At 41.1% G+C, this 25,849-nt stretch overlaps 1 protein-coding gene across 1 annotated transcript in view; it reads left to right on the plus strand.

Moving 5' to 3' along the window:
• GLT1D1 (glycosyltransferase 1 domain containing 1) overlaps positions 1-25,849 on the plus strand; it is a 66,009-nt gene that overhangs the window by 20,720 nt on the left and 19,440 nt on the right. The window contains exons 6-10 of the mRNA XM_078857577.1: positions 6,636-6,692; positions 9,935-10,027; positions 17,688-17,737; positions 20,171-20,214; positions 24,763-24,883. Of these exons, the coding sequence (XP_078713703.1) occupies positions 6,636-6,692; positions 9,935-10,027; positions 17,688-17,737; positions 20,171-20,214; positions 24,763-24,883 (365 nt within the window). The remainder of the gene's footprint in view (positions 1-6,635; positions 6,693-9,934; positions 10,028-17,687; positions 17,738-20,170; positions 20,215-24,762; positions 24,884-25,849) is intronic.

Raw genomic sequence — 25,849 nt, forward strand, 5'->3', positions numbered from 1 at the left:
TTGACATCAACATTTTTACCGTCTTGCGCTACTTTAATGCACGCAAGGAATGCAGTTTTATTGCAAGTCTCTCTTGCATGTTACAATAGTGTCACTTAGCATTCCAATCCTATGAAGGTCTACCATCCTATAATGATATTTCACAGCCTTTTGTCATTCCACTGCTTTATAAATGTCTCCCAATGCTCTTCTCACAGGCATAGGGATTGTTTGCCCATACTTTACTTTACTCTGCTGGTCGAGTTGAAATGATGTTCGACTTACCCAGGAGTCGAACTCGGGTCGCTGGATTCATGGTATCGCGAGCTAACCACTTCTGTCACCGCTCCACCCGAATCTTTTTCTGCAAGTTTTTCATGAATAATATTGTTTGGGTCTTTCGGTAAAGTCACGTATATAGGTTGAAAGAAAATAAGAAAAAACTACGACGTTTTGATCACAACACAAGCGATGTGTTGCGATCGAAACGTCGTAGTTTCGATCACAACACATCACTTGTGTTGTGATCCAAAGAATATTAATTCCTGCAGTCATGAAAGCGTTAAGTTTTAATAAATAAGTTTTGACGGAAAAAACTACTTTTGCAGGGCCCTGAATTAAAAACAAATAAAGGTCCCATCCATGTTATTTGTCACGGTTGAGTATCAAGTCGTTGATATACCACTTCCCATCACGGACGAGTTAATGACACAAAAATCATTGCTTTTCTATAAATACACAGCTGAGGGCAGATGGTTGCTCCCTCTGAGGGAATAACAGGACTGCTGTCTGACGACGAAAATTAAACATTTTTTACTATACTCTGCACTCTGCAAGGATAAAACAGCGTGGCATTGTAATAGCAAAACATTTCCAAGAGCCACGAATGCATTAGGCCACAAAAGAGGAAGCATTGTCTTCTCCTTATAAAGGATTTTTAGAAATTGCATTAAAGGACACATTTGTATTCACCTTGCTATTGCATCTGTTATATGGGTCCTTTAACTTTGGACTTGCGTAACATTTCAACTGCCTTACTCAGCACGATTATCATCTGCCATGAGTCTTCCACGACTCCCAGTGCTATTGCCATGTCTTGACATGGTCCTGTGATGCTGCACCTTGCACACAGAACTGTTCTTGTCACGCCATCTCCACGATGGCCGTCCGCTCGGTTCGCAGTCTGCCCTCTGGCCGCCCATTCTGTCTGGTGACGTGACCTGCCCGGGCCCCCACTTCGCAGTTCGATACATGAACCTCACGGCGGGGCCCTGGGGTCCCGAATAAACGGAAGTCAAAATCGTAATTCATTTATTTTTGGCCACTCCGTCCCACCGCGCACATAAACGCCGCGACCCGGCTGGTGCCGATCATTCTGTTGTCGTGTCGTCCAAGCGCAGCAGCGAGGACGAATGCGCAGAAGAAACAAAAGTTTGAAACTTTGATTAGCGCATCGTGTAGAGCTCGTCGAGAGGAATAGTCGTATCGTTCGCCTTCAACAGACGTATAATGGCGTCGCAACGCAGTTTATGCGAGAGCCGGGGGCTTATGGGACCTCGGGGTCCCGCCATAAGGTCCATATTCTGTTTGGGAAACGTGTTGTGCACGACCTTTATTGTTTCGCTCATGGCTCAGCGTGTAACTTGTGGACTTGTTTGAAACATAATGTAAACCCGGCAATTAAGTTAAGCTTGGGCAAGATACACTCGCGCTTAAGTTCCTGATTGGAACGAGAAAAACACCTTTAATTTACCACCGTGCGTGCTAGTGACACCATAACAAGATAATATTATAATGTATCTCACAGCAGCTAATGACTAGCTGGGTGGTGGTGGTGGTGGTGGAGCACACCTGTAATCCAGCACTGTGGAGGCAGCGAGCGTTGGTGGATCACAGAAATGTCATGAGATCTCCTTTCTGCGGGTGTCGAGGTGCCAACTGCCCCTGGATTGCCAGGAGAATGCAAAATGCGGATCCCACCTTGTTCCACCTGTACTCAATAATCGCCAATAACACCTTCATATGTAGAGGACTGCAGAACTTGGGGGGTTGGGGGGGGGAATTTGGCACCGGCTCGCCTCACGTTGCTGCCTTTCCTCCTCGTCTGTGGTTCCACGCGCCTCCGAGTCTGTACCCTGCCTTCGAGAGCGAACGAATGCTATGCGCGTTACAAGTGGAAATTGCCGATGTGGCGTGGAGTGGTGGCACAGTCATTAACGTCCTTTGCAGTTTTAATCCGAAAATGGAAAACGTTCCCGGTGTGCAGACTGTGCTTTGTGATGACAACTTCGCGAGCTGTATTCATTACATTGCAGTTCAAGGGGTAATTTGCATGCATAAATGTGTGCAAAGTAGTTATCGTGGTAAAGTCACAGTTTGAATGGCAGTGGAGGATGCCACTCTGCTGACGGCACCAGATCACATTCAAATGTTCATAAATGTGATTCAGGATTTGAAGCTGTACGCCTTCTGGTGTCATCTGGTCCAACACCAATGGGGACTAGGCTCTAAAGAAAGCCGTCTCGGGTGTGGACCAATCAACTTCAAGGACAGTGCATATTATTATCATTATCAGAGTTGCTTCTTTTTGTTTGCTTTTTTTGACTACTTGTGTTGTGGTTATTGCAAACATGATGCCTTGAATGAAGGTGTCAGTTTTGTACCAGTTTAAAAGGGTAAAAACCTACTACTATATTTTGCCACTGGTAAAAGAGATCTCATAGTGTTTGAAGCGTTCGTGACTGCAAGGATTCATATTCTTAGGTTTTTTCGGTAAAGTCACGTATGTGATACAGCTGTCGGGCTGTGACTGTTCCACCTGAAGACGGAAGCTTGTGTTGCCTCCAAAACGTCGTGATTTTTATTTTATTTTTTATTTTACTTTTATTAATTTTAATTTTTTTACCTACGTGACTTTACCGAAAAAACCTAAGAATATGAATACTCATAAATGTGCACAATAACAACCGACGCGTGTTTTCCTGCTCCAATGAGCATTATTAGACAAGGGCAAATTTGTTTTGAGAGGCCTAAGCCGGTGGCTGTAATTCCACATTCCTATGACTGGGGCAAGACTTTTGATAGGGCAACCATTGTAAACTTCCCCACAAATGTTAATCTACATTTTTTTTATGAACCCAGAATGATGATGGGCTGAGTCAGCCCCGAACCAGGGTTTGAACTGGGAACCTGCCAATTGTGAGGAGCTCTTTACAAATGAGGCACGTGACAGTTTGCATGCGTACAATACACGTGTGCAAAGTGGTTTACTTAGCCAAATGGTAGTTTGAATGATTAATTACAATTGCTGAGATTGTGAAAGATGACAATGGAGGTTTGTAAATGATGTATGCCATCCCATTATAACACCACTAATGGTTACATTAAGTGATGTTATAATTATTTTACATTGCAGCTTTAAAGAAATTATAAGAATTTTTTTTTTATCTCATTTGTTCTGCTACAAAAACGATAACAACTGCTCGTCCGACAGCAGGAAAGGGAATTGAAGCCTCAATGAAGTGAATCTGCTGATCCCTGGTAGTTGCTGAGAGGTTGATGGATTACGGGAAGAAGGGACCATTTTATCCATACAGATATATCTCTTATCTGTATTAACGAATGTCAGCAAACATTGTGCAGTGAAATGAACATGTTAAACCTTGATAACACATTTGTGGTCATCAATCCAGGTGACTAAAGGCTAATCTACACTGTAAATGTTATTTATCTTTTTTTATATAATTCTTCTTATTATTATTACTCTAGGACAAGGGTTCAACGTGTCGAGGACGCTTTTCGTGCACAGCATTGCTCCGGTTTGTAACCGCACGAATTCCGCCGCGTGACTGTGCAGGAAATGCACCATGAAACACTGGAGGTGTTGCACTTGCAGTGCTGTGTGTATATCGAGCAGTGGTGTACAGCATTCCCTCGATGTTCGCAAGGGATACGTTCCAGAGAGGCAAATTTCGCGGGTAATGATATTGGCTTTCATTAAAAAAAAATGTTTTTACATGTTTATGAATTACTGTGAAGACATACATTAATAAGCTTTTAAATACATGAAAATTATCATAACACGAAAACATACAAAATTGGTTATAATGAACATAAACTTAATGGAAAAAAAGATTCAAAGGATGAAATGATATCTTGATTTAAAGCTCAAATAATAGGTTATAAATTAGGATGATGCGCATCCTCAAATTAAAATCACTCTATCTCATTACTTTCTCGCATTACATGATCGCCAAAAATCGCAGATAGCATGTGTGTGAATAACAAGGGAATATTCGGCACAACGAATTGGCCAATCAAATAATATCGACGCTTTAGCTCGCGAGACATGGGTTGAATCGTGTGCGTATTAACGAGTTCAGCTTACCCATGCGTCGCAGACACTAGGGGCCGCTACATTCTCTGTAACGTTAAACCGATAATGGTTTTAATCGATTTTCTAAACTCGAATCCTGACAAATTAATTTAGCGTCTGAACACTTAGTCATCGGTTGAGCCTGTGGGTAGTAAAATCCTACGTTGTGGATAAAATCGGTGAACTTAAGGCGTACTGTGTGTGCTTAAACACACAAACACATGTGCATTCTATAAATACTGAATGTCCAGTGTTGTAAGTTTTAATTCAGGTGCAGTATGTACCGCCCATTAAATATAAACGGTCATGACTCAGTGATTCAAGACTAATGTTAGCCTGGAAATCTGAAATTTGCCACAGATATATTCAAGTCTATGGCTATAAGTAGAGAAATCCAAACACCAAATATTTTCTATTTTTGGCCATAGAAAATTACAACCCAAGAGGTTGATTGGTTTTACTCATAGGGCAGGGTCAGTTTCGAATCCTAATTTGCTTTAAGTGTCATGCTATAAACACTTTAAAATATATGATCCCTATCGGCAAATCGAGTAAAATTTCCTCTCGTGGTGTGTTGATTCTAGAAATGATAAAAAGTGGGCAAAAACTGCTACCGGCTACTATTGTGTGCATAATTACCTTCACGTCAGCCTGTGAGCGAGCAAGAGAGTGCACACACTCCTTTGCATTGCAAGCCACTACTCTGTGCGTCTCGGCATCGCTCAGTGGCACCCTCAGAATTTCATGACAAAAAAACCTCCCCTCCATAGGGCACACGAATAGGTCGGAATACCAAATGGTATCATCGCGCATGTACCTTGCGTCTTCATTTTTTTAGCTGATATTTTACATCGTCCCGAAATTGAATTTCAACGTATATATGTGCAAATTTTTGCACAGCCATATGCAAAATTCCACAATTGAAGTGTTTGCAAACGTGGTTACGTTTAATAACCTCATGTCAGCATCTGTAAGCTAATTGTTATATTAGAGGGGGGGTTTTTTCTCAAGCAGGAACTTTGCCCAGCCGACTTGCAGGGGCCTTTGGGCCCAGCACGCAAACATTAGGCAAGCTTATTATGTTATCATAATTTAGTAATTGTATGTAACTTTTAAATTTAGCAGGCATGTACCGTAACACTGGCACCATAGAGCATGCCCTTTCAAATGTTAATGTCTTTTATGGCAGGTGGTATAATGAGAGGGGGTTTTATTAAGACTGTGCAGCTCCAAAAGGGTGATCAGAGCACTGAGCCGACACTGCTCAAATCCTGGGTTTGAATCTGGGTAGCTGCTGCTGAGTCCACTGGGTTCTCACACGTGATGAGTTCAGTGTTCTCAGTTCTTTCGGTAAAGTCACATAGGTAAAAAAATGAACACAAGTCTCCGTCATCAGGTGGGACCGTCACAGCCAGATTTGCTGCATCAAGTGAGCATCAAGCAGCAAATCTGGCTGTGACGGTCCCACCTGATGACGGAGACTTGTGTTGCCTCCGAAACGTCGTGATTTTATTATTTTATTTTTATTAATTTTAATTTCAATTTTTTACCTACGTGACTTTACCGAAAGAACTGAGAGTATGAATCCTTGCAGTCATGAAAGCTTCAAATCTAGAATGAGTTCAGTGGTTGGAGAATAGCCATCAACGACTGCACACAGAAACGATCATGTAAATTTTAAAAAAAGTGTTTCTTCGCTTTAATTAGGCAAACTTTCAGGTCTGAGATTGTTTCATATCGCCTCGAATCTCATGCTACTATCTCACTGCAGTGTGTGTGGACAAGTGCGACCCTCCCCCCGCCGCCAGAGTGTAAAATAATGAAAGGGCCACTCGACGGATTTTACACGGCAGAGAATCCGTGAAAAATCTCTGCCGGAGCCATTCTTCTGTACAAACGGAGCTGGGGGGGGGGGGCACATCAATCTTGCAGTGCCCCCCCCCCCCCCAAAATCGCCTGCTGCTGCTAGATGTAATTTCCAGCGAAACTCTCACGGTGCTCAAATTGTAAATGTTGTGGATTTACTCTCCAACACACCGGTGGGCTGAAGTCGTCACTTATTGGCGCGTTGTTTACGTGACGAACCTTACCGGCTCTGTCGGGTGGTGGAGGGTTACGACACATGTATCCTCACGAGATCTAACCCAAACACCTTAATTGTGAATGATATTGGTCGCGAAAGCCTACGTGTTGAACTGCTGTTTAGTGTTTTGCAACAACAAAAAATCAAGTTACATTCGTATAATGAACGTTTCAACTATTTGCCCTCGCTTGTCAACAGGTGTGTGGACCAATCCCGACACTGGATTTGCCTGGAGGAGCCATTTACGTAGTTCGGGTGAGCCAAAGCTCTGTATGCACACAACGCACGCAGGCAACGCAAGAACGGCCAAACTCCCGCTATGGCCACTATCATTCTCAGGAGCACTTCAACAATGCTGTACGATGATGAATAATTCATCGTGGTTGTACATGTATTTTTACGGAATGTAGGGTGTTCTTTGATTTTTCTGTCCGTATAGCTTGATGTTTAACCCTTGCGTTCGTGTACAGGTATGCAGCGAACTGCGAAATACTGTTTTTTATGTGACCACAACTTCCAATTAAAGAATTTGGACAATGTGGTGTAGCTTTCTTTTGTTAAACAGTGCAAGCTGTAACAGAATTTGCGTGCACTTCATAGATTGGCGTCGCAGTCTTGGGTGAAATCTTTAGACAGCCCTGCAGTGATCTGTCAGAGGCTTGACATTTGGAAAGTTTCAATGTACTGTGGAATTAAATTTGTAACTGCAGTTATATTTTTTATTATTATAGGGTGCTTAAAAATTTTTTTTAACACTTTTGAGAATTTGCAACAACACCACAAGAAATGTACCTCCTGGCTCTGGAGACCACCTGGAGAAGATTCCAGGCACGTGTTGACAATGATGGCGAGCAGGTGGAGACTCTTTGACTTTTGAAGCTATAAACATACATTTGTTATCATGTTAGTGTATTATCCGTTATTTTTCCATTAAAAACGATGTGTTAACATTATTTTGAAGCACCCTGTATTTTTGTATTTTTCCCAGGAAATGTATTCCAATTGTACAATTGGTATCATACCACGAGATGAAAAGTCCGTTCAGATATTTTTGTTATAAAACAGCCCACAGAATAAGATACCACAGATCTGCTCCCAGACTCCCTGTAAAGTCACATCTTACGTATGCTCGAGGACATGTACTTTATATTGCACCCTTCTATAGAGGATGTTTGTTTGTCACTTGGGAGAGCTTGAGTTTGCTCCCAAATTAGGTCAAACTCGTTTAATTCTAGATTTGAAGCTTTCGTGACTGCAAGGATTCATATTCTTAGGTTTTTTCGGTAAAGTCACGTAAGTAAAACATTAAAATTAATAAAAGTAAAATAAAATAAAAATCACGACGTTTCGGAGGCTTGTGTTGCCTCCGAAACGTCGTGATTTTTATTTTATTTTACTTTTATTAATTTTAATTATTCCAATTGTGCAATAAAAATCACGACGTTTCGGAGGCTTGTGTTGCCTCCGAAACGTCATGATTTTTATTTTATTTTACTTTTATTAATTTTAATGTTTTACCTACGTGACTTTACCGAAAAAACCTAAGAATATGAAACTCGTTTAATATTACGGATTTTAATATGCACAGTGTGATTGGTGATCAGTCTGAGACCATCCACTCACTACTTTTGACAAACTCGGTTTTAGTCACGAGTGGCTGCTCAGATTTTAACTCGAGATGTCAACAGTGCAGGGTCAGTGCTCTCACCAGGAACCCCCCCCCCCCCCCCCGGTGACCTCTCTTTGAAATAATTTGCAGACACACAGGTGGCGGAGCAATATCCCTGTTTATATGTAGAAAATATTTATAGCTTTAAATGCAATTTCATTTTCGAAATTACTTTCGTCAGACAGCACTTAATCCAGCACTTGTGACACAAGTTTGTGGATCAGATTGTATTTGTTAAACTCTCAAAGCTGCTGGGCTGCAAGATGGTGACCAGGAGATGAAAGTACATCATATGGGTTGCAAACCCATCCAAGCATACATTTGTCTTATTTATTCCTGTGTGTGTGTTCCTTTCTTCTTCACACAAAACACTCATTGATGGAATTAACCAAACATTACTATGCAGGACCAGCCTCAAATAGTGTTGGAGACTCGGTGAGCCTTTCCAGGGGAAATAAATGATGTTATTATTGTCCACAGATATGTATACTTGTACGTATGGGCTGGTTGAAAGGGTATCATAATGAGCAACTGCGTGCTTAAAATGTGATCATAATCAGATGCAAAAAAAATAATTTCTTTCTAAAAAGTCTGACATCGTCTTCACATAGAGTACGCAGGAAAAATGTAGGGGAGGGGTGCGGCAGGGGGTACTAATAATGCATTCTTTGCATAAGAAAAAGTCTGATTTGAAGAAAAAAGCTGACACGGCAATTGGAGTGTGCAATAAATTGCATTAATTGCAGTTTGTGCCTTCATTTCATTTCAATACTTTCTCAAGGTGCTTCATCTGCATGACAATTTAACACGCTCTCCCTCAAGTTCAGCGTTCCCAACCCTCCTCTATTCTGATCCCCAGTGTAATGCCACATTTGCTCGTTGATGTGGCGAGTACATTATTGGAAGTGTTTTCATTTTGGAAGCCAGAGTCCCAAGTTAAATATATGTCAGTACAATCAAGCACGCACGGCAAATATTGAACGATGTTTTCCCCATATGTGCTTTACGTCTGCCACGGTCTTGTTTTTTTATGGCTTTTGTTGATCTTTTTTGAGAAAGTATGGGCAGGAAGGGAAGGAGGCGGCGTTTGGGAGGGGTTATCGTTCCAAACGCTGCTCTGGGAAAACCCAGACTGAGAGTTAAGAGAGGAAAGCAATAATCCCCCCACTACTCGCTCCCTAGCCACAACCCCATATAGGATAGGCTGTTCTGCCATTCAAAGTCATTTACTGTTTTATTGAAGAACATGACCACGCAGCACTTGACCTATTCTGACAGCCACCTGGCCAATTGGGATTATTATGACGGGCAGCTAAAAAAACTGCTCTTACGTCTTGTTTTTCCCCACAAAGTAGATACGTCGCTAAAAAATGACTTAATCACAAGCGAGAGATTTATGTTAAAGAAAAAATATCATCAGCCCTACATAATGGGCAAACATTTGTTGCCAAGCATATGTGAAAGATGCAACAACAACAAAAATGACCGTAAATTGCATTAATGTCCCTATCGTGCCAGAATTTACTGCAGCGAAGATTTAGTGGCATGCTAACGAACTCCTACAATAATACCAGTTAATCTGTGCAACCCCCCCCCCCTTCTCGTTGCATGTAAAAGGTTACAGGTCAGCGGGTCACAGATTTATGCCCCATACTGTCAAAATGCAACCCGATATTTTGCGCAGTAAAATACAGTAATGGCGTCACATAAAGGACACCGGGCGACACTTTATGCATACATTTGGCAAGTTTGCACCCCCACCCACCACCCTGAATGTAACCTTGGCTCCCTCTTTCTTCCTTCCTCCCCCACCAACCAAATTGATTAGGCGTCCCCGCTGATACGAGCAGCCTCCTCTTCCTCCTCGTGTGCGGGATTCGTCAAGTTAAGGACCCTCTGTACCTGACGGACACTTTCTCCGGTAAGCACAAAACGAATAAAATTGTATCTCATCTGAAAAATGCTTGCCAAGGCAATACGTGCACATGTAGGCGTTTTTGTACCATTAGCTTTTATATCAGATTTAATTATTAATTTTGTTTAGAATGTTTTACAACTACCGTTTTATGGTGGGAGGTGCGGGGGGGACGGAGCGTTGGCACGGTCGTTGGTACGCAATGCTATGAACCTGTCGTCCTGAGTTTGAATCCAGGCCAGGTCTGACATCATTGGTGAGTGGTATTGGGCTGGTTCAGATACCAAAACCGCCACTGGCCAGCTTAACCACTCAACCACACAAGCTCGTGTGCTGCAGTACGCTTAACACATTTCTTATAATACAGCGTGCTTGGAAAGGCATTCAGAAGTGGATTAACAAAGGTCTGTAAATTTTTATTTACATATAATTACGTACATTTATAATGTATTTACATTGATAGAATGTTAGACGAAACAATACGTGACTTTGCCGAAAGAACCTAAGAATAATACTATACAGGCTATTTAGATCAGTCTTATGCAACCGTGCCTGAGCAAAGAGAGTGTGTGATCTTTGAGATTATTTTATATAAATTATGTTTTTTGGTCATTTTGGTGAACTCATTAATCCAAATAAAGTCCATAAATGTAAAGTGTGAAACTTATGTGTTTGAATTTGGCCTTTGTAAGTGACCCTTCATTAGATATTCTTTTTGACCTTTTCATAAAGGGGAATTTTTATATCTGTCATTTAATTTACATAATTTACATGAAAACATAGCCCTGCATGGTGAAAGAGATACGGTACTTTTTTACATTAAGTGTGTGAAAGTATATTTTTTGCCAATGAGAATTATTCATAACGATGGTATCATCGGGTGCATTGACTGAAAGTAACGTTGATATTTTTAAAATCCCATGTAACATGTCATTTACAGGCCTTAATGTATAATCACGTACATAAGCATATTATACGGAGCTTTGCCTTGGATTTCTTTCTTTACCTTCAAGAAAGAAGTAATGAATCCGATAAATAGACCACCTCATTAATTTCCAGTCGCTGATGTACAATCATTTGGTTGTGCTATATGCATGGGTCACCGTTCATCATGATGAACTTGGATAAATTGGACATTATCCAAGCCTGCCTTCTGCTGAAGACAAATCCAATAGCAGATATATGATTTGGACTCAATATTATTGAACATTTGGGAGCCATACACTGTAGAGAAAAATAAAAAGTCAACTTATACCACACAATTATTCTGGGGTTGCACGTAACATCACATTTGTTTATTATGCATTGTTACTTATCATGCAGGGAACCACAGTGAAATAAGCTATTATTTAAGCCTGGAGATTTGAGGCCAAAAATATTCATAGGTGTATAAAAGAATGTGATCCAAATGAACGTTTTTTGTGCCATATATCTGCAAGAGGGTGCAGCAATGGTACAACGATTAGCAACTTTGTTCTATACACCCAACCACCTGAGTTTGATTCCTGCACAAGGGTAACATCAGTGTTGAGTCATGTTTGAACTGGTCCTGAGACCCCCCCCCTCACCCCTTCACCATACTTCACCACACCTGTGCGGTGAAGTATGGTCATTAAACCCCCACATTGACATGGCTTTGGGGAGCCCTTAGTCCATCATTGGATTGTTTGTTATTATTATGACATGCTAAATATGTTGTTTTAACACAGAATGGATGGGCTTCCTTGCGAATATATGAATCACATTTAGGTCGCTACATTTTAAAATGTCTATGCTAAATGTTTCAGCTTGGTTATCTACTGATGCTGCCATCTTTATACATTACTCATCATTCATATTATAGATTACGTGTTAGATTATATTTTTCGCAGATCTTGTTTTAAAGCAAAGGTGATGTGCTATTGGCTACTGTAACACTTGATGAATTGAGCCAGTTTTCCACAATCCATCTTTCAGTTGCGGTGGTGTTACTGACATCTCTCAGCTGCAAATAGGATTTATACATCACAAAACCAATCGCAATATGCAGTGTTGTACCTGCTTAGTCCCTTACCAGAATACACCACCATTGATTGGCTAATGACAATACATATCTATTGCCTTGCGCTCTTACGGCTTGTTACGAGCAGATAATAATAACAACAGTTTAACACGTAGGCTGATTACTAATCTATTATATAATTACAATAAACCCTCCCTCCTCCCCCTCTGATCTCTACACCTGATGGATTCACAGGGATGACGTCATCTTGCTCTATTTAAGACCGGAAGCAGATGGATTGTGACACTATTCTGGCAAATCGCCCGATGATGCTGGATGTAATTACTAGCGAAACGTCGTACTCCTCATATTGTGAACGTTGTGGATTTACTCTCCATCACAGCGGTGGGCTGAAGTAGTAACTAATTGGCGCGTTGTTTACGTGACAAACCTTATTGGCTGTGTCGGGTGGTGGAGGGTTACAACACATTTATACTGACACGATCTAACCCAAAAACTTTTATTATGAATAATAACAACAATAATAATGTATATTTATATGGCACCTTAATATTAGGAGCATCTCAAGATGCTGAACGTGCGCTCTTTGCATCGAGTAAATTGGACGAAGCACAAAATAACAGAGACACTATCCACAGTGGCCAAGCGCACGATACAATTAAAACACAACTTGAAAATATTGTAAAAATGTCATTAATTATTAAAAGCAAAGCACACCATCTGGCCGTAAGATACAATAATTAGGAAACAATTTTCCATGATGCCACGATCACACACAACCATCCCACTGCTTTGCAGGTTTTCAGTAGCGACAGTGACAAGGCTAAGGACACCACCACAACTGCGGGACTTGAGAACCGCTCCCGTGATTGATTAGGAACCACGTTTTGCACGTTCGTCTCGGTAAAAAAAACTAAATCCAGTATTTCAGAGCTGCTGAGAAACCTTGATAGTTATCTGAGCCATGCAAAGTTGCAGTACAGTAAAACCTTGGATGCGAGTAACTTGGTCTGCGAGTGTTTTGCACGACGAGCAAAATTTGTTATAAATATTAATTTGATAAACGATCGAGGTCTTGCAATACGAGTAGTACGTGTATACGTTTTGTCTGCCGAGCGTCACGTGATCACAACTGATATACGAGTGCTTTGATATACGAGTGCTTTGGATTAGAAACACGTTTCCGGAACAAATTATGCTCGCAATCCAAGGTTTTACTGCGTAAACATAACGGTTAACGGAAAACTATCCACGTATAGTTTAAATACTCTATCGTTATCCGACTACAATTCTGCTCCATTTGTTAAGCCACAGACACCTTTGTGAAAGGAGGAAAACTCCGGTGTCGTTGTTTCATCCTTGTGGGAAAAACAAACCTGACGCAGGGTCTTATTTTGCCATACTTCACCACGCTGGTCAGTGGTTGGTTAAGAAGGGGCAGGGGACCAGGACCAGTTGAGATATCACTGGCTGCTTGATGTTAGCTTTCCCCGTGAAGAAAACTCATGTTGGCGGGGTTCAGTGCCCATTGTAAAAATATAAAAATTAAAATGGCCTTGTGGCTCAGGGGACAGACTGAGCTCACACCATTGAAATCCTTGGTTTGAATTTGGGCATTTCAGAATCATAGACTAGAAGAATCTGATGAACTATGAAGCTCTTTATCACAGGTGCCAAGTAGAGGCTCCTCAAAAAGTTACATGAACAAAACATACAAGGATACAAGAGTAAGATCGAGAAAAGTCAAGTCAATGAAAAATAAATTAATATTTCTATAACAAGGAAGTAGAAATTGCACGACTCTATACATTTGCCAAGATAAAATTTAAGCTTGAGCAAAGCAATATAACAACCATAATAAACCAAGTCCGCACTTTATAATTGAATTGCTGATACCATGAGTAAGGTTTATTGTTTCAAATCGCAGTTGCAAATCAGTTCCACAATTCTACCCTGTAATTGTTCACAATGGGTTTTCTTCAATAGCTTTGCATGAACTCTAGAAAGAGTTAATTGATGCTTGTTGAAAAATTACAAAACACAAAGCTAGCACACACACACACATTTATAGAACATTTTTTTGTACACTTATAAACTTCTGCGAGTGTATTTGTTGTTTATGATGTGCGTTTCCCCGTGTTCACAAAACAGTCTCCTTCTTGTCCGAGTTGTTCCACGCGGCTTTGACAAAGAAGTGTTATGCCCAGTCAGCGATCCTGTTGTAATTAAATTAAAACCTTTTAGTGAATTTATACAAAAATATTTCCAAATATATTGTCCTCGGGACTGCCAATCTCTTTTAAAACAATTTAATAATGCGATTGTTCCATTATTCCATTATGCATCCCTTGAAACCGCTTCAATAATAATTGATATTTGACGTAATATTTTACCGTTGCTTTTCTCATAATTACATTCCATTTTTGCAATTGGAGGCCCGTAATGAGATGAAGAAATTCTCATTCGGGACTCTCGCAAGCGAGTAGTGAATCGCCCCCAGAAGATGATATGATGTAACTAATTCAGAAGTAACTTCGATAAACCTATTTAACCACACCAAGGTCATGTCTCACGCCTGTACATGACCGGGAAAGAGTTGTTCATCGCATGACAATCAAGCAAAAAAAAATTAACCCGTAAAAACAAAGTTTTTCACTATAAATCCTTTATATGCGTGGCATCGGTTTTATTTTATTATTCATTTCTGTTTTTCTTGAGTGAGAGTTTCATTTTTATCACATTGGTATTTGAAATTAAATATGAAAATTTTGTTTTCCTAAAAAGTGGAAAATTTAGGAAAAAAATTTTCACGAAAATAAATTGTCACGCACAACGAGTCTGTGTGCAAAATGTCAGCTCGATTGGATCACGGGAAGTGGGTTAAAAAACGACCGAAAGATTTGCACGGTCGTAAGCGCGCAAGCAAGCAAGCAAGTGAACTTAATATAAAGGATTTAAAAATGTTTAAATCGCAGACCGTGGAATTAATCAAAATTAACATCAGAAACAAATGTAATTAATGTTACGATTTATTGTGCATTTGTTGGTGACGAGGCTGAGCTCTTCAGCTCGCTACGCGTGAGAAGCAAGTTTCATCGCGGGCGACAAAGTTTTTGCCGCTGCAGCACCACCAGTGTTTTGGAACAACCTCGTTTCTTCCCTTGACCTTGTAAATTTTCCCTAAAAAATATCCTTAAACAGAACATTAATGACAGATACAGCCACATTTGCCACTGCAATTTAAAACTATGAACCTTACTCATGGTATCAGCAATTAAATTATATAGTGAAACGTAAGCAACGTGAAATTGTCTTGGTGTGGTCTTGGATTATCATTATTATTGTTGTTTTTCTGCTTTTCCCAAGTTTACATTTCACCTTGGCAAATGTATAGAGTCGTGAAATTTGTACTTCCATGTTATAGCAATATTCATTTATTTTTGATTGACTTGACTTTTCTCTATCTTTCTCTAGTATCCTTGTATGTTTTGTTGATGTAACTTCTTGAGGAGCCTCTACTGGGCATCTGTGAAAAGAGCTTCATAGCTCATCAGATTATTCGAGTCTATGATTCTGATTCAGAAATGCCCAAATTCAAACCAAGAATTTCAATGTGTGAGCTCAGTCTGGCCCCTGAGTCGTACGGCCACTTAATTATTATTTTTGCTTTTAAAGGAGATGTATTCTTGTGTGCATATATTTTTGTCATTCATATTTGCTCAGAAATTGCAGCTCGTGACAAAAAATATGTATCTTGGAATGCTTCCAAACATCGTATTAAGACGCATCATACGAATTAGGACATTGAGTCCAAATATATATTTTAGAATACAATATTGAAATATATTCTCTGGAATGCTGCCCACGTGGGTAGTTATACATTTGAACGTTGGATGTAATACTGCAGAATAGCAGCACGCACATGCCAAATACATGCTGACGGAGAGAAACTGCATTTAAAAAAAGCAATATGAATATCCGATTCTGCCATTCCGTTCATTGTACTGTCCTGTCCTTCGTACCGAGAACGTGCAGTCCTCCTTCAGGATTAACACCCCTTCATGTTGCAGACCTATAATTGTGATGCTTGAAGTGATATAAATTTTGTTAAGAGAAAGTGTGGTGGTATTCAATTTGGTCTGGATGATAGTCCTAACATTGGTTATAATTTGATCCTCATTTTGCTATTAGCATCACGCCATGAGACAGGTTCCATTCGGAACGGTCACTGAGCAATGCCAACCCTGTGTTACATAATGGGCCACAGAAGCATATTTGACAGAACTACTCATGAGATCCCTTCAAGGGAGCTATTATCCACATGAGTGGGCAGCACTTTTCCACTTGCCCTTCCGCAGCATAATGCCCATCGCATCACAATCAACTTAATATTTTTTGGAAGTCTCAGAGGTGGAATTTAGTCAAATTAGATACAATACCAAATGTATCTTTTTTTTACGTGCAGCCATGGGTGACCGGTCTGAAACATCGACTCACGAAACTTAAGAACTTAGTTTAATCACAGAGAGCTGCCCAGATTCGAACCCATGATCTCAGTGATACCAGCTGAGCACTCTGACCTCTGAGCCATTTGGCTTCATGAGGTTCTGCTGCATTTGAATCGATGCAGTGCTCTGGAGTTGCCCTGTCTTTAACTGCCTTGAGAGAGACTGAGTATTAATCAGGACAGGCCAAGATCAGTATGTTCCACTCCTACTTGCTGCTAAAGACGTAATCTGAGAGGGATTGAAGTCTGTAAAAAGGACAAATTGCTTTTGGGGGCAATTCTGACCAAATGTATCGTAAAATTACAAGGTTTCTTCCTAATGTATAGATTTTCAATAATAGCACGGTGTGGATTAGATATACGGTTCAACTGGAAAGTGTTTCAGTAGTCAGTGTTTAATTTACAATCATTATTAAGCTAAATTGAATTACTGTTGTTAATTCGATATTTAAAAAAAAAACCTTTACCAATGTATAGTTGTTGAGGTGATTCTTTGAATATTTGTTGAATGTATGCTGGGGGGGGGGGGGGTGGAGATGCTACCATGGTGGTGTAATGGGCAGCATACTGGGCTTGCTTTCAATCTTCCAGTGTGGCAGTTGGAACGACGGAGTAAGTTTCCTAAATCCCCACACCCTGCCACCTCTATCCACCCAGCGGAATAGAATGGGTTCAACATTTTATTCGATCGACAGGTCGTGCGTGTGCGTTGTGGGGGTACTGTATAGGTTACTTCAGCCTCTTGCGAGACGACTGGCCTGCGTGGAGAAATAGGCCAAATACTCAAAAGAGAACATTTCTAGAGCTGCCTTTAAAACGAGGTGGGGTTTTTTTTTTGTTGCCAGCAAGTTTTGTGCACCAGTAATTGCAGGGCTGTGCCGTTTACCTTTAATTTGTTTTTAAAGAATCGTGTGGCTTTTCAACTTTTAGGCAGGTTTTATTTCATACCATCACAGTGTTTGCAGTCTCAAGATACACAAAAGTGTTTTTCATTTGCAACTCACCCACGTTTAAAATCGCCAACGTCCCATCAGCGTGTTTGTGGAACATTTTCCAAGCCGATTTAGTTTTTGACCTATTTATGAGACCAACGTTTTGCAACAATGCCACAGCAAAGTGTCACATTGCTGCATCTTGACGGTATGTTTTTGTGTTAGAGTGGCACAATGAAGACTCCAGGGTGCATCTAATCATCATTGGTCCAGAGGTTAGTGCTGGCATGATAATCATAATGATCTATAAGAATGTCTATCCACCACTCATTGCGACAAATCGGTATATTTTTTTAAAAAGAAGACACATGTTTGTCAGTGTTCTTGGCAATGTACCAATATTATGCAATGGAATGCAATGCACCTACACTGGCAGGCTGCATTTTCAATCACAGCATCTAAAATAAAACACGATTAAAGTGCATGAATTTTCACATTTGTTACACAGTTGTTTGCATGCAGCGTTTACCTGAAACCAAGATGTATAATGTACTACAAAATTAATATAATGTCGTGAAACTCCTATCTCCTGCGGCCTAATGTCCGCATGGTCTGGCCGATCCACGATACTTCCCCGTCATCAGCAGATCGGCACTATTGTCTGCGACTTTCGCCGATGAGGAAGCCTCCAAGGTCTGCCGCTGTACAGCGGAACTCCAAAAATCCACGTTGATATGGGGGAAACCGCATCATGGACCCTGTAATCTGCCGCGACCCGCGGAGGTTCGTGTTATAGACCATTAACTATAGGAAAGTGCTATAGACCACGAACTATAGGTTAGTGCTGTAGGCCATGACCTTTCAACCAACGTTGGGGGATGTACCTTCTCATGCTCAGTCCCAAAAAACTCCAACATCCTCTGCCACCGGACATCTAGAATGCGCCGAGTGTCTCTCAATTCCGTGGTGTGTGCAAGGCACATCGCTTCATACTTGTCTTCCCATAACATTTTTTTTAATACAATGTTTCTTTACTTATTATTTATTTTAATTCACTACTTACCATTCTTGTGCTATTCGTTGCGCACGGTTGCACTTTATTTTGCGCGCGACTGCAATTTTCTTTGCTCAGTCAGTGTTAGCCGCTGTGATCCTGACAGGTGCCTTTTACCTTTCCTGTTGTTCTGTGGCCCTCTGTACCGTTCCCGTTCTGCTGTCATGTGCACCGATGCCCACCTTATTGACGGCGAAATTGTCGCGTAAAATAAAGGTTGATTGACGATTGATTGCCCTGCAGAAAAAAATTATTCTGCCGACACGGTGTGCCATGGGGTGCCATGGGTTACGGGAGGGAGGAACTTGCGCAGTTCCGTTTATCCATGAAAACAACACGGATTACAGGGCAGGCGTGGCACGTGACTAGCTAGTCTGCAAATAAAATGCAGATTATAAGAGACCATTTTTCACCCAAATGGTGAAAATCTGCCGTATTGGTTGAAGTTAAAGGTTTTGTGGAATTTTTCTTGACTTGATATGAATTTTAAAATAAAAAAAATATTTTTCCACTAACCAATATTATCAGCATGGCTAGTCTGTGTAAAGTCCTTCTGCTAGCAGTGGCGTGAGAAAGAAATTACAAGCCTGCGCATTTACCACCTTTGTTCCACGGATAATAGACACGTCGATGAAGCTCATGACGCAGTCCATGATGGGTGAATATAATCGATGATTAGAAAGGCAGTGACAAAGATGTTTTTTCCACAAATATAATAGATGATGAAGGTCACGACGATGATGATGGATTATGATGATTAAGATCATTCAGCAATGCTCGAAGACAACGAGGATTAAAACTAATGCAAACTATTTTATTTTACAGATAAGGCCCACTGAGCTATATCGTTCTTTTTCATTTCTGACATGGCCACAAATTTGAGCTCAGCAGAGTGGCTGTTTATCACGTGGATATATACAGCAGCAAAATACTCTCAAGGATTGTCACGTGTTAAATTAATCTTGTTATCCACAAAAATCATATGTAAGATTGAGTATCAATCTTGATTTGAAGCTTTCGTGACTGCAGGAATCCATACTCTTTGGTTCTTTCGGTAAAGTCACGTAGGTATAAAAATAAAATAAATCACGATGTTTCGGACGCAACACAAGCGTCCGTCATCAGGTGTTGTGCCCGAAACGTCGTGATTTATTTTATTTTAAGATTAAGTATATTGACAGATAACAAAAAAACCGCTCTTATCCACGATTTCATTTATTCACTATTGTCCCACCCTGGCCATTCACATATAATAGGAGTTCCACGATACGCATGGAACGTCATTATTGCACCTGGCGTTATGTAAGATGAACAAGTGCAGCAGGAGTGGCATTTTCTGTAAGGTGATGACAAAAGAAAATCGATGGTAAATTAGCAAACCAGAGGCAGGGAGGTGGCCCATTTTTAGGTTTTAATTTATTCATGGCAATATATTTTGCCTCATATAAATCAGATTACATATTCATAAGACGAATTGCCTCTTTGATTTACATCCAACTAGAGTGATATGTTCTTTTCTAGTTTTCTTTGGCATTGATGGCAGAACGGGGGGGGGGGGGGGTGGAGGGTTGTTGTGCGCTCACAGCCCTGCCAGGTTCAAATTAAAAAGTGTCGCTCGTACACGTTCACACACGACTGTTTCTCATTTTTACAGATGGACTCCGTGCTCTCAGCAGCTGTGAAAGAGAGGATCAAGATGTGAGCATTATTTTTTTTTTATCACCATAAAGTTCATTTTGGAAAATTGTGACGTTTTAATCGCTAGTGAAATATATTCTGGATTGGGAACCCAGACTGCAGCTCGTATTTGTGAACCTAAATTGTTTGAATTGTCACGGTACGTCTACCACAACAGCAATCTCGTCTTGCATTCATTTTCAATGCATTGTTTCTATCTATTTAATATCTGTTACTTTGCAAAAGATGTGTGCTTGTGACTTTTATATGATAAAAAGTCAGCGATGCTACTGCCGCGGTGGCAACGGTTAGAACACTGGACTTGCAAGCCCAGAGATGTCGCCAGCTCTATCTCCCAGCGTGGCAGTTGAAACATCGGGCAAGTTTCTTAAATACCGCCCACCACCTATGTTGAGCCAGAGGCGTACGTAGGTGACAGCACGGTTCGCCGATCGGCAGTTTGTGCGTGGCGAGGTAAAGTGTGGCTTCTCACATCTCCTACAAAAGCACCCTGGAGAGGTCCCCCCTCTCTCTCTCTCTGCAGCTCCTTCTAGTGGAGACTCCTCTGCCAGCAGCAGTGGCACGAGCAAATCATCGGAGGGGCTGGACATTTGCTTTTACCTTCACAAAATTGTCGCAGTGGTTCCATTACCAAAGGTGCATCGGACAATGCTCGTCGTCTTCCGTTTGCAGCTCTCAACCAGTTGTGGAAATTCCACGTTTCTCTGGTGGAACCAATGCTTCATATGGGACAGCCACTGTTGACTATACCCACATTGTATTTTTAGGGTTCTTTTCGGTAAAGTCACGTAGGTAAAAAAAAATAATTGACCTGAAGACGGAAGCTTGTGTTGCCTCCGAAACGTCGTGATTTTTATTTTTATTTTACTTTAATGAATTTTTATTTTTTACCTACGTGACTTTACCGAAAAAACCCCCTAAGATTATGAATCCTTGCAGTCACGAAAGCTTCAAATCTAGAATTAATACCCACATTGTGTCGGCCCTGGAAGAGATGAAGGACTGAGTCGATCCCAAACGATCTTTCCCATTCGTGAGCCGAGCACTATGGCCACTTCGCCACTGCTAGACTACTACAATACAGTACAACATGCTGGAAGTTTCAAGCCATGTACAATTTTGCCGCCTAAATTATAGCGTGTGGATTACCCAGCAAGCACATTGTGCGTAATAGCTTCGCATATTGTGGGTCATAAATCGCGACGTAAAATGACACGAGATCTGTTCAAAGCGACTTCCCAATACCCATTTAATCAGCATTGCAAGTGCTCATTTTGAACATTTTTAGAAAGCGAATTTAAAACGGCGCGTGCAAAATTATGATAATCGTGTTCACCATTTGCGTCACACTGATATACCGATAAAAGTAATGGATGCATCATACCTAATAACCACAGCAACCGCTTCTCCATGATGCGAGTGTAGCAGCATTTGCTGCTCAATAATTAAATGCAAACACACAGCCACAACTCAGCTGATGGCACTGAAGGAATACTAATTAATGACCACAGGAAGCATAACTTTTGCGCGCTGAGCAAAGCGCTGAAATAATTCCCTATTCTCATCACCTGCATTTTTTTGCTAATGTATTTATGAAACCTTTTGTCATTCCGGAGATGATTGTGTTTACACGTACAATTTGTACATATAACAAAGGTAAAGATCGCCTATGAAGGCCTGCACTGCACATGATAGGGGGTGGTGGTGGTGGTGGTGGCCAGGACCACGCCGGCCACCTTTGCCTCCCAAGTACTGATGTTCAATGTTCACATACCGTAGCACGTGCTCATTTATGACTAATGTACATCTAGGGGAGGCCCAGAACAGGTTCAGATATTCATGAGTGTTGTTGGCCAAGAGCAGCAATTGGAATCAGGTTGCCGGGTGCACAGCGCATGGCGTTGACCAACCCGCGACATTACCGTTCCCCCCAACATGACGTACGTGAACATGCACATAGACATATAGAGCCTTAACAGACTGTTGGGGACAAACGCCATTCGCAAACACAACACAACCTTAAATTTTGACTTAAATCTTTCGTGACTGCAGGAATTCATATTCTCTGGTTCTTTCGGTTAAGTCACGTAGATGGAAAAAATAACAATTAAATTATAATAAAATGTATTCACTTTATTTGTATTATTTTATTGTTATGTTTTCTATCTACGTGACTTTACCGAAAGAACCATATAATATAAACAACACAACATTATTTTCCATTCCCCGGCAACGGTTGTAACGTCAGTGGCGAGCGAACGATAGCCGAACGGGTTTGTGCTCCAAAACTAGATCGACTTGGCCATGAACGAGGACGTTTAGGTCACCAGGTCATGGTGCTGGAAAGGCACAAAGCTCCTCGTGTTGCAGTGCCGGCCTTCGCAAGTGCTTGCGAACAGCACTTGCCTCATTAGTCTGTGTGGCTATGGAGGTGGGCGGGGTAAGGGGTCTTTGTCTTTGTTTTATAGCAGTGTTCATCTTGCGACTTTAGTGGCTACATAGCTAAATTGATTTGTTGAATCAGATGAATTGTTGAATCAATAACAAGGGGGGGGGGGTGGAGGGGGGGGGGACTTCAATACCGCAGGCCCTGGATTTTTGTCAAGAAATCCTTATGAAAATCTTACCGGGACAAAATCTTGATTGGCTTTTCACTCTCTCCTGCGAGGAGTAGCTTACATCTTAAAGTAGATTATATCGTGTTTACTTGCACACGCACACTGCGAGCGTGTGTATATTGTGTATGAACAATCCTTTTTGGTCATGACATGGAAGCTTTCAGGGTTAGCATACAGACAGCGTATTACTTTTTCAATGTTATTACTGGATATAACACTTTTATATATATATTGAAAATATATCCATTGGCGATGTTGACATACGGTAGACAATGGATATTCGGCAACACATCTTTACATCTCCTAAACAAAATATGATATTGTATTGGCAGGGGTGCATAAGTAACAAAAAGCTCACCACTTTCATCAGTAACACTGCCTTCAATAGGAGGAATTATATACCAGGTGATGTTTTGGCAAATTAGCACGTTACGTGCGATACTGCATCGGCAGTTGTGCATAATGTGCACTTAACAGAAACCGAACACGTTATTCAACAACACCGCCATAAAAGTAAGATATGTTACTACGTAGAAATATGCAATAGATTAACTATTACAGGATATAGATGAGCTATGAAGGACATATTAAACGGATTCTTCAGAGCAGCAGTTCTCGTGCCGCTGTGCTAAAATAAATAAATTTCCTCTTTAGCCCCTGCGTTATTGACGAATGCTTTGAGTTTTTTTCCGCGTGTTATTTGATCCTACGTTACATGGTGAGGGGGAAGACGAAATGCTTGAGCACACCTTTTCTTTTGTAACATGTCCCCCCCCCCCTTGCTTATAGATTGAAAAATCATTTCTTTAGAACTGCTTTTTGTGTTTAGTTTGTTGTCCTTCCCCCGCACCTCCAATTCAGACAGCTGGCTACCTACAGTGCAAAAGAAGTTCAACATCCATACAAAGACAAAGACCCCCCGTATAGCCTTAACAGACTATTGGGGAAAATGCTGTTATAGCGAGCACTTATGATGGGATTATACACGAGGGGGTGGGTGGCCAGCACCATGCCCGACCGCCTTTGTCTCCCCAGTGGCAATGATTTTACACGCCGCACCAGGTTCTCGTTTGAGGACGAGTGGAACCTAGGGAAGGCTTAGGACCGGTTCAGATAATTATGGTCACCGGTGTTGAACGCGAGCGTGAACCGAACCCCCCGGGGTCACTGGTTTCATGGCGCAGTGCGCCAACCTCTGCACTGCTGCTCCCCGCCAATGCACAGGCATGACGGTTCAGAGCGAGCAAACTCATTAAGCGCTTGCAACGTCAACTGGAAATAATAAGTAATTAAAAAATAAACTTTTTAAAAAAACACGCTTTAATGAAATGTGCCGTACGAGTATGGTAGAACTCCACGACTTCAGAAGGTGGCCCCGAAGCTTGCCATAACGTGAGGGGCCGTGGCCAATTACAGCCAACGTCAGTTTACCGTGGACAATTAGACCCAAGCCGAAACATAACATCTAAAAAATAATGTTTTTAAATATATGTTTTTAATTTCTTATGATAGAATATGGTATTGTCATCAGTATGACATAAGTATACCAAGTTTGCAGTCGATACCATATTGGGAAGTGGGTAAAAGTTACAAAATTTAAGGATACAACAACAGACAGAGTGAGTTAATAAAAAGCATGTAAAATGAAAAATAATAAAAAGGGTTCATATTCTTGTTTTTTTCGGTAAAGTCACGTAGAAGGGAAACAATAAAGTAATAAAAATAAAAAAATAAATTTTGTATTGTTTTATATATTTTTTAATATATTTTTTATTTTATATTTTTCTTATTTTATTGTTTCCCTTCTACGTGCCTTTACCAAAAGAACCAAGAATACGAATCCCTGCAGTCACGAAAGCTTAAAATCAAAATAAAAATGGTGTTGCGAAAACCGTGTTCTCTTAAATGAGCGCGGGTGTTGGTTCCGCAGGGCGCGCGGCGTGTGGCTCCTGCCGGAGTTGCCCCAGAACCACCTGCACGCCGCCATGAGCGACTCCTTCTGCCTCGTCAACAGCTCCCTCAGCGAGGGCATGTCGGGAGCCATTCTGGAGGCGAGCGGCTCATCCCGTCGGTTCTCGTGCGGCTAAGCCACATCTCACGGAAGCACGCCCCCCCCCCCCCCCCTTTCATCGTTCACAAGCAAGTTCTATTTCGATTTATAGCTTTCGTGACTGCAGGGATTCATCTTCTTGGTTCTTTCGGTAAAGTCACGTAGAAGGGAAGTAATAAAATAATAAAAATAAAACATAATAAAATAAAATAATTCTCACGACGTTTCGGCTACAACGCAAGCAGCCGTCTTCAGGTGAAGAAGACGTTTCGGCTACAACGCAAACAGCCGTCTTCTTCACCTGAAGACGGCTGCTTGCGTTGTAGCCGAAACGTCGTGAGAATTATTTTATTTTATTATGTTTTATTTTTATTATTTTATTACTTCCCTTCTACGTGACTTTACCGAAAGAACCAAGAAGAAGCAAGCTCTAAACGTGTTTAATGTTTCACGTAATTAATGTTTAATGTTCACGCGCCATGCTGTAATTGCGACGCTTCCCCAACTTCGTCGTCACAGCACCAACTCACTCGACCAACCCATACGGGGCGGCGTTTTTTATTTTTTTCCCCCTCCCTGAAAAAATAAACAAAACAAATATTCTCCTAATGAATGTGACTTCGTTACAAGACCCTTTAGGTTTCCTCGGGTTTTTTTTTTTCTTGACCCATTCCATCCGTAGATCTCACCAAAGGCCACTCCAGGGATGCTCTGCTGTCTTATGTGCAGTTAATGACCTACTTCTTCTGATCGTGACACTCTCTCCATCCTTGTTTTTATTGATCTCTCGCCTGCTTTTGACGCCATCGATAACACCGTCCCTCCTTGAACGCTTGCATGCTTGTGTCTGTGTATATATCTGGCGCACTCCTCTCCTCCTTCCATCCTTACCTGTCATCGCACGCCCCTCCTATGACTCCATTCAGAGATTATCCTCTTTTCTGACGCCGCTACCTTGTGGCTTTCG

Source organism: Lampetra fluviatilis, chromosome 6, assembly GCF_964198595.1.
Source record: "Lampetra fluviatilis chromosome 6, kcLamFluv1.1, whole genome shotgun sequence".
Taxonomy (NCBI): Eukaryota; Metazoa; Chordata; class Hyperoartia; order Petromyzontiformes; family Petromyzontidae; genus Lampetra; species Lampetra fluviatilis.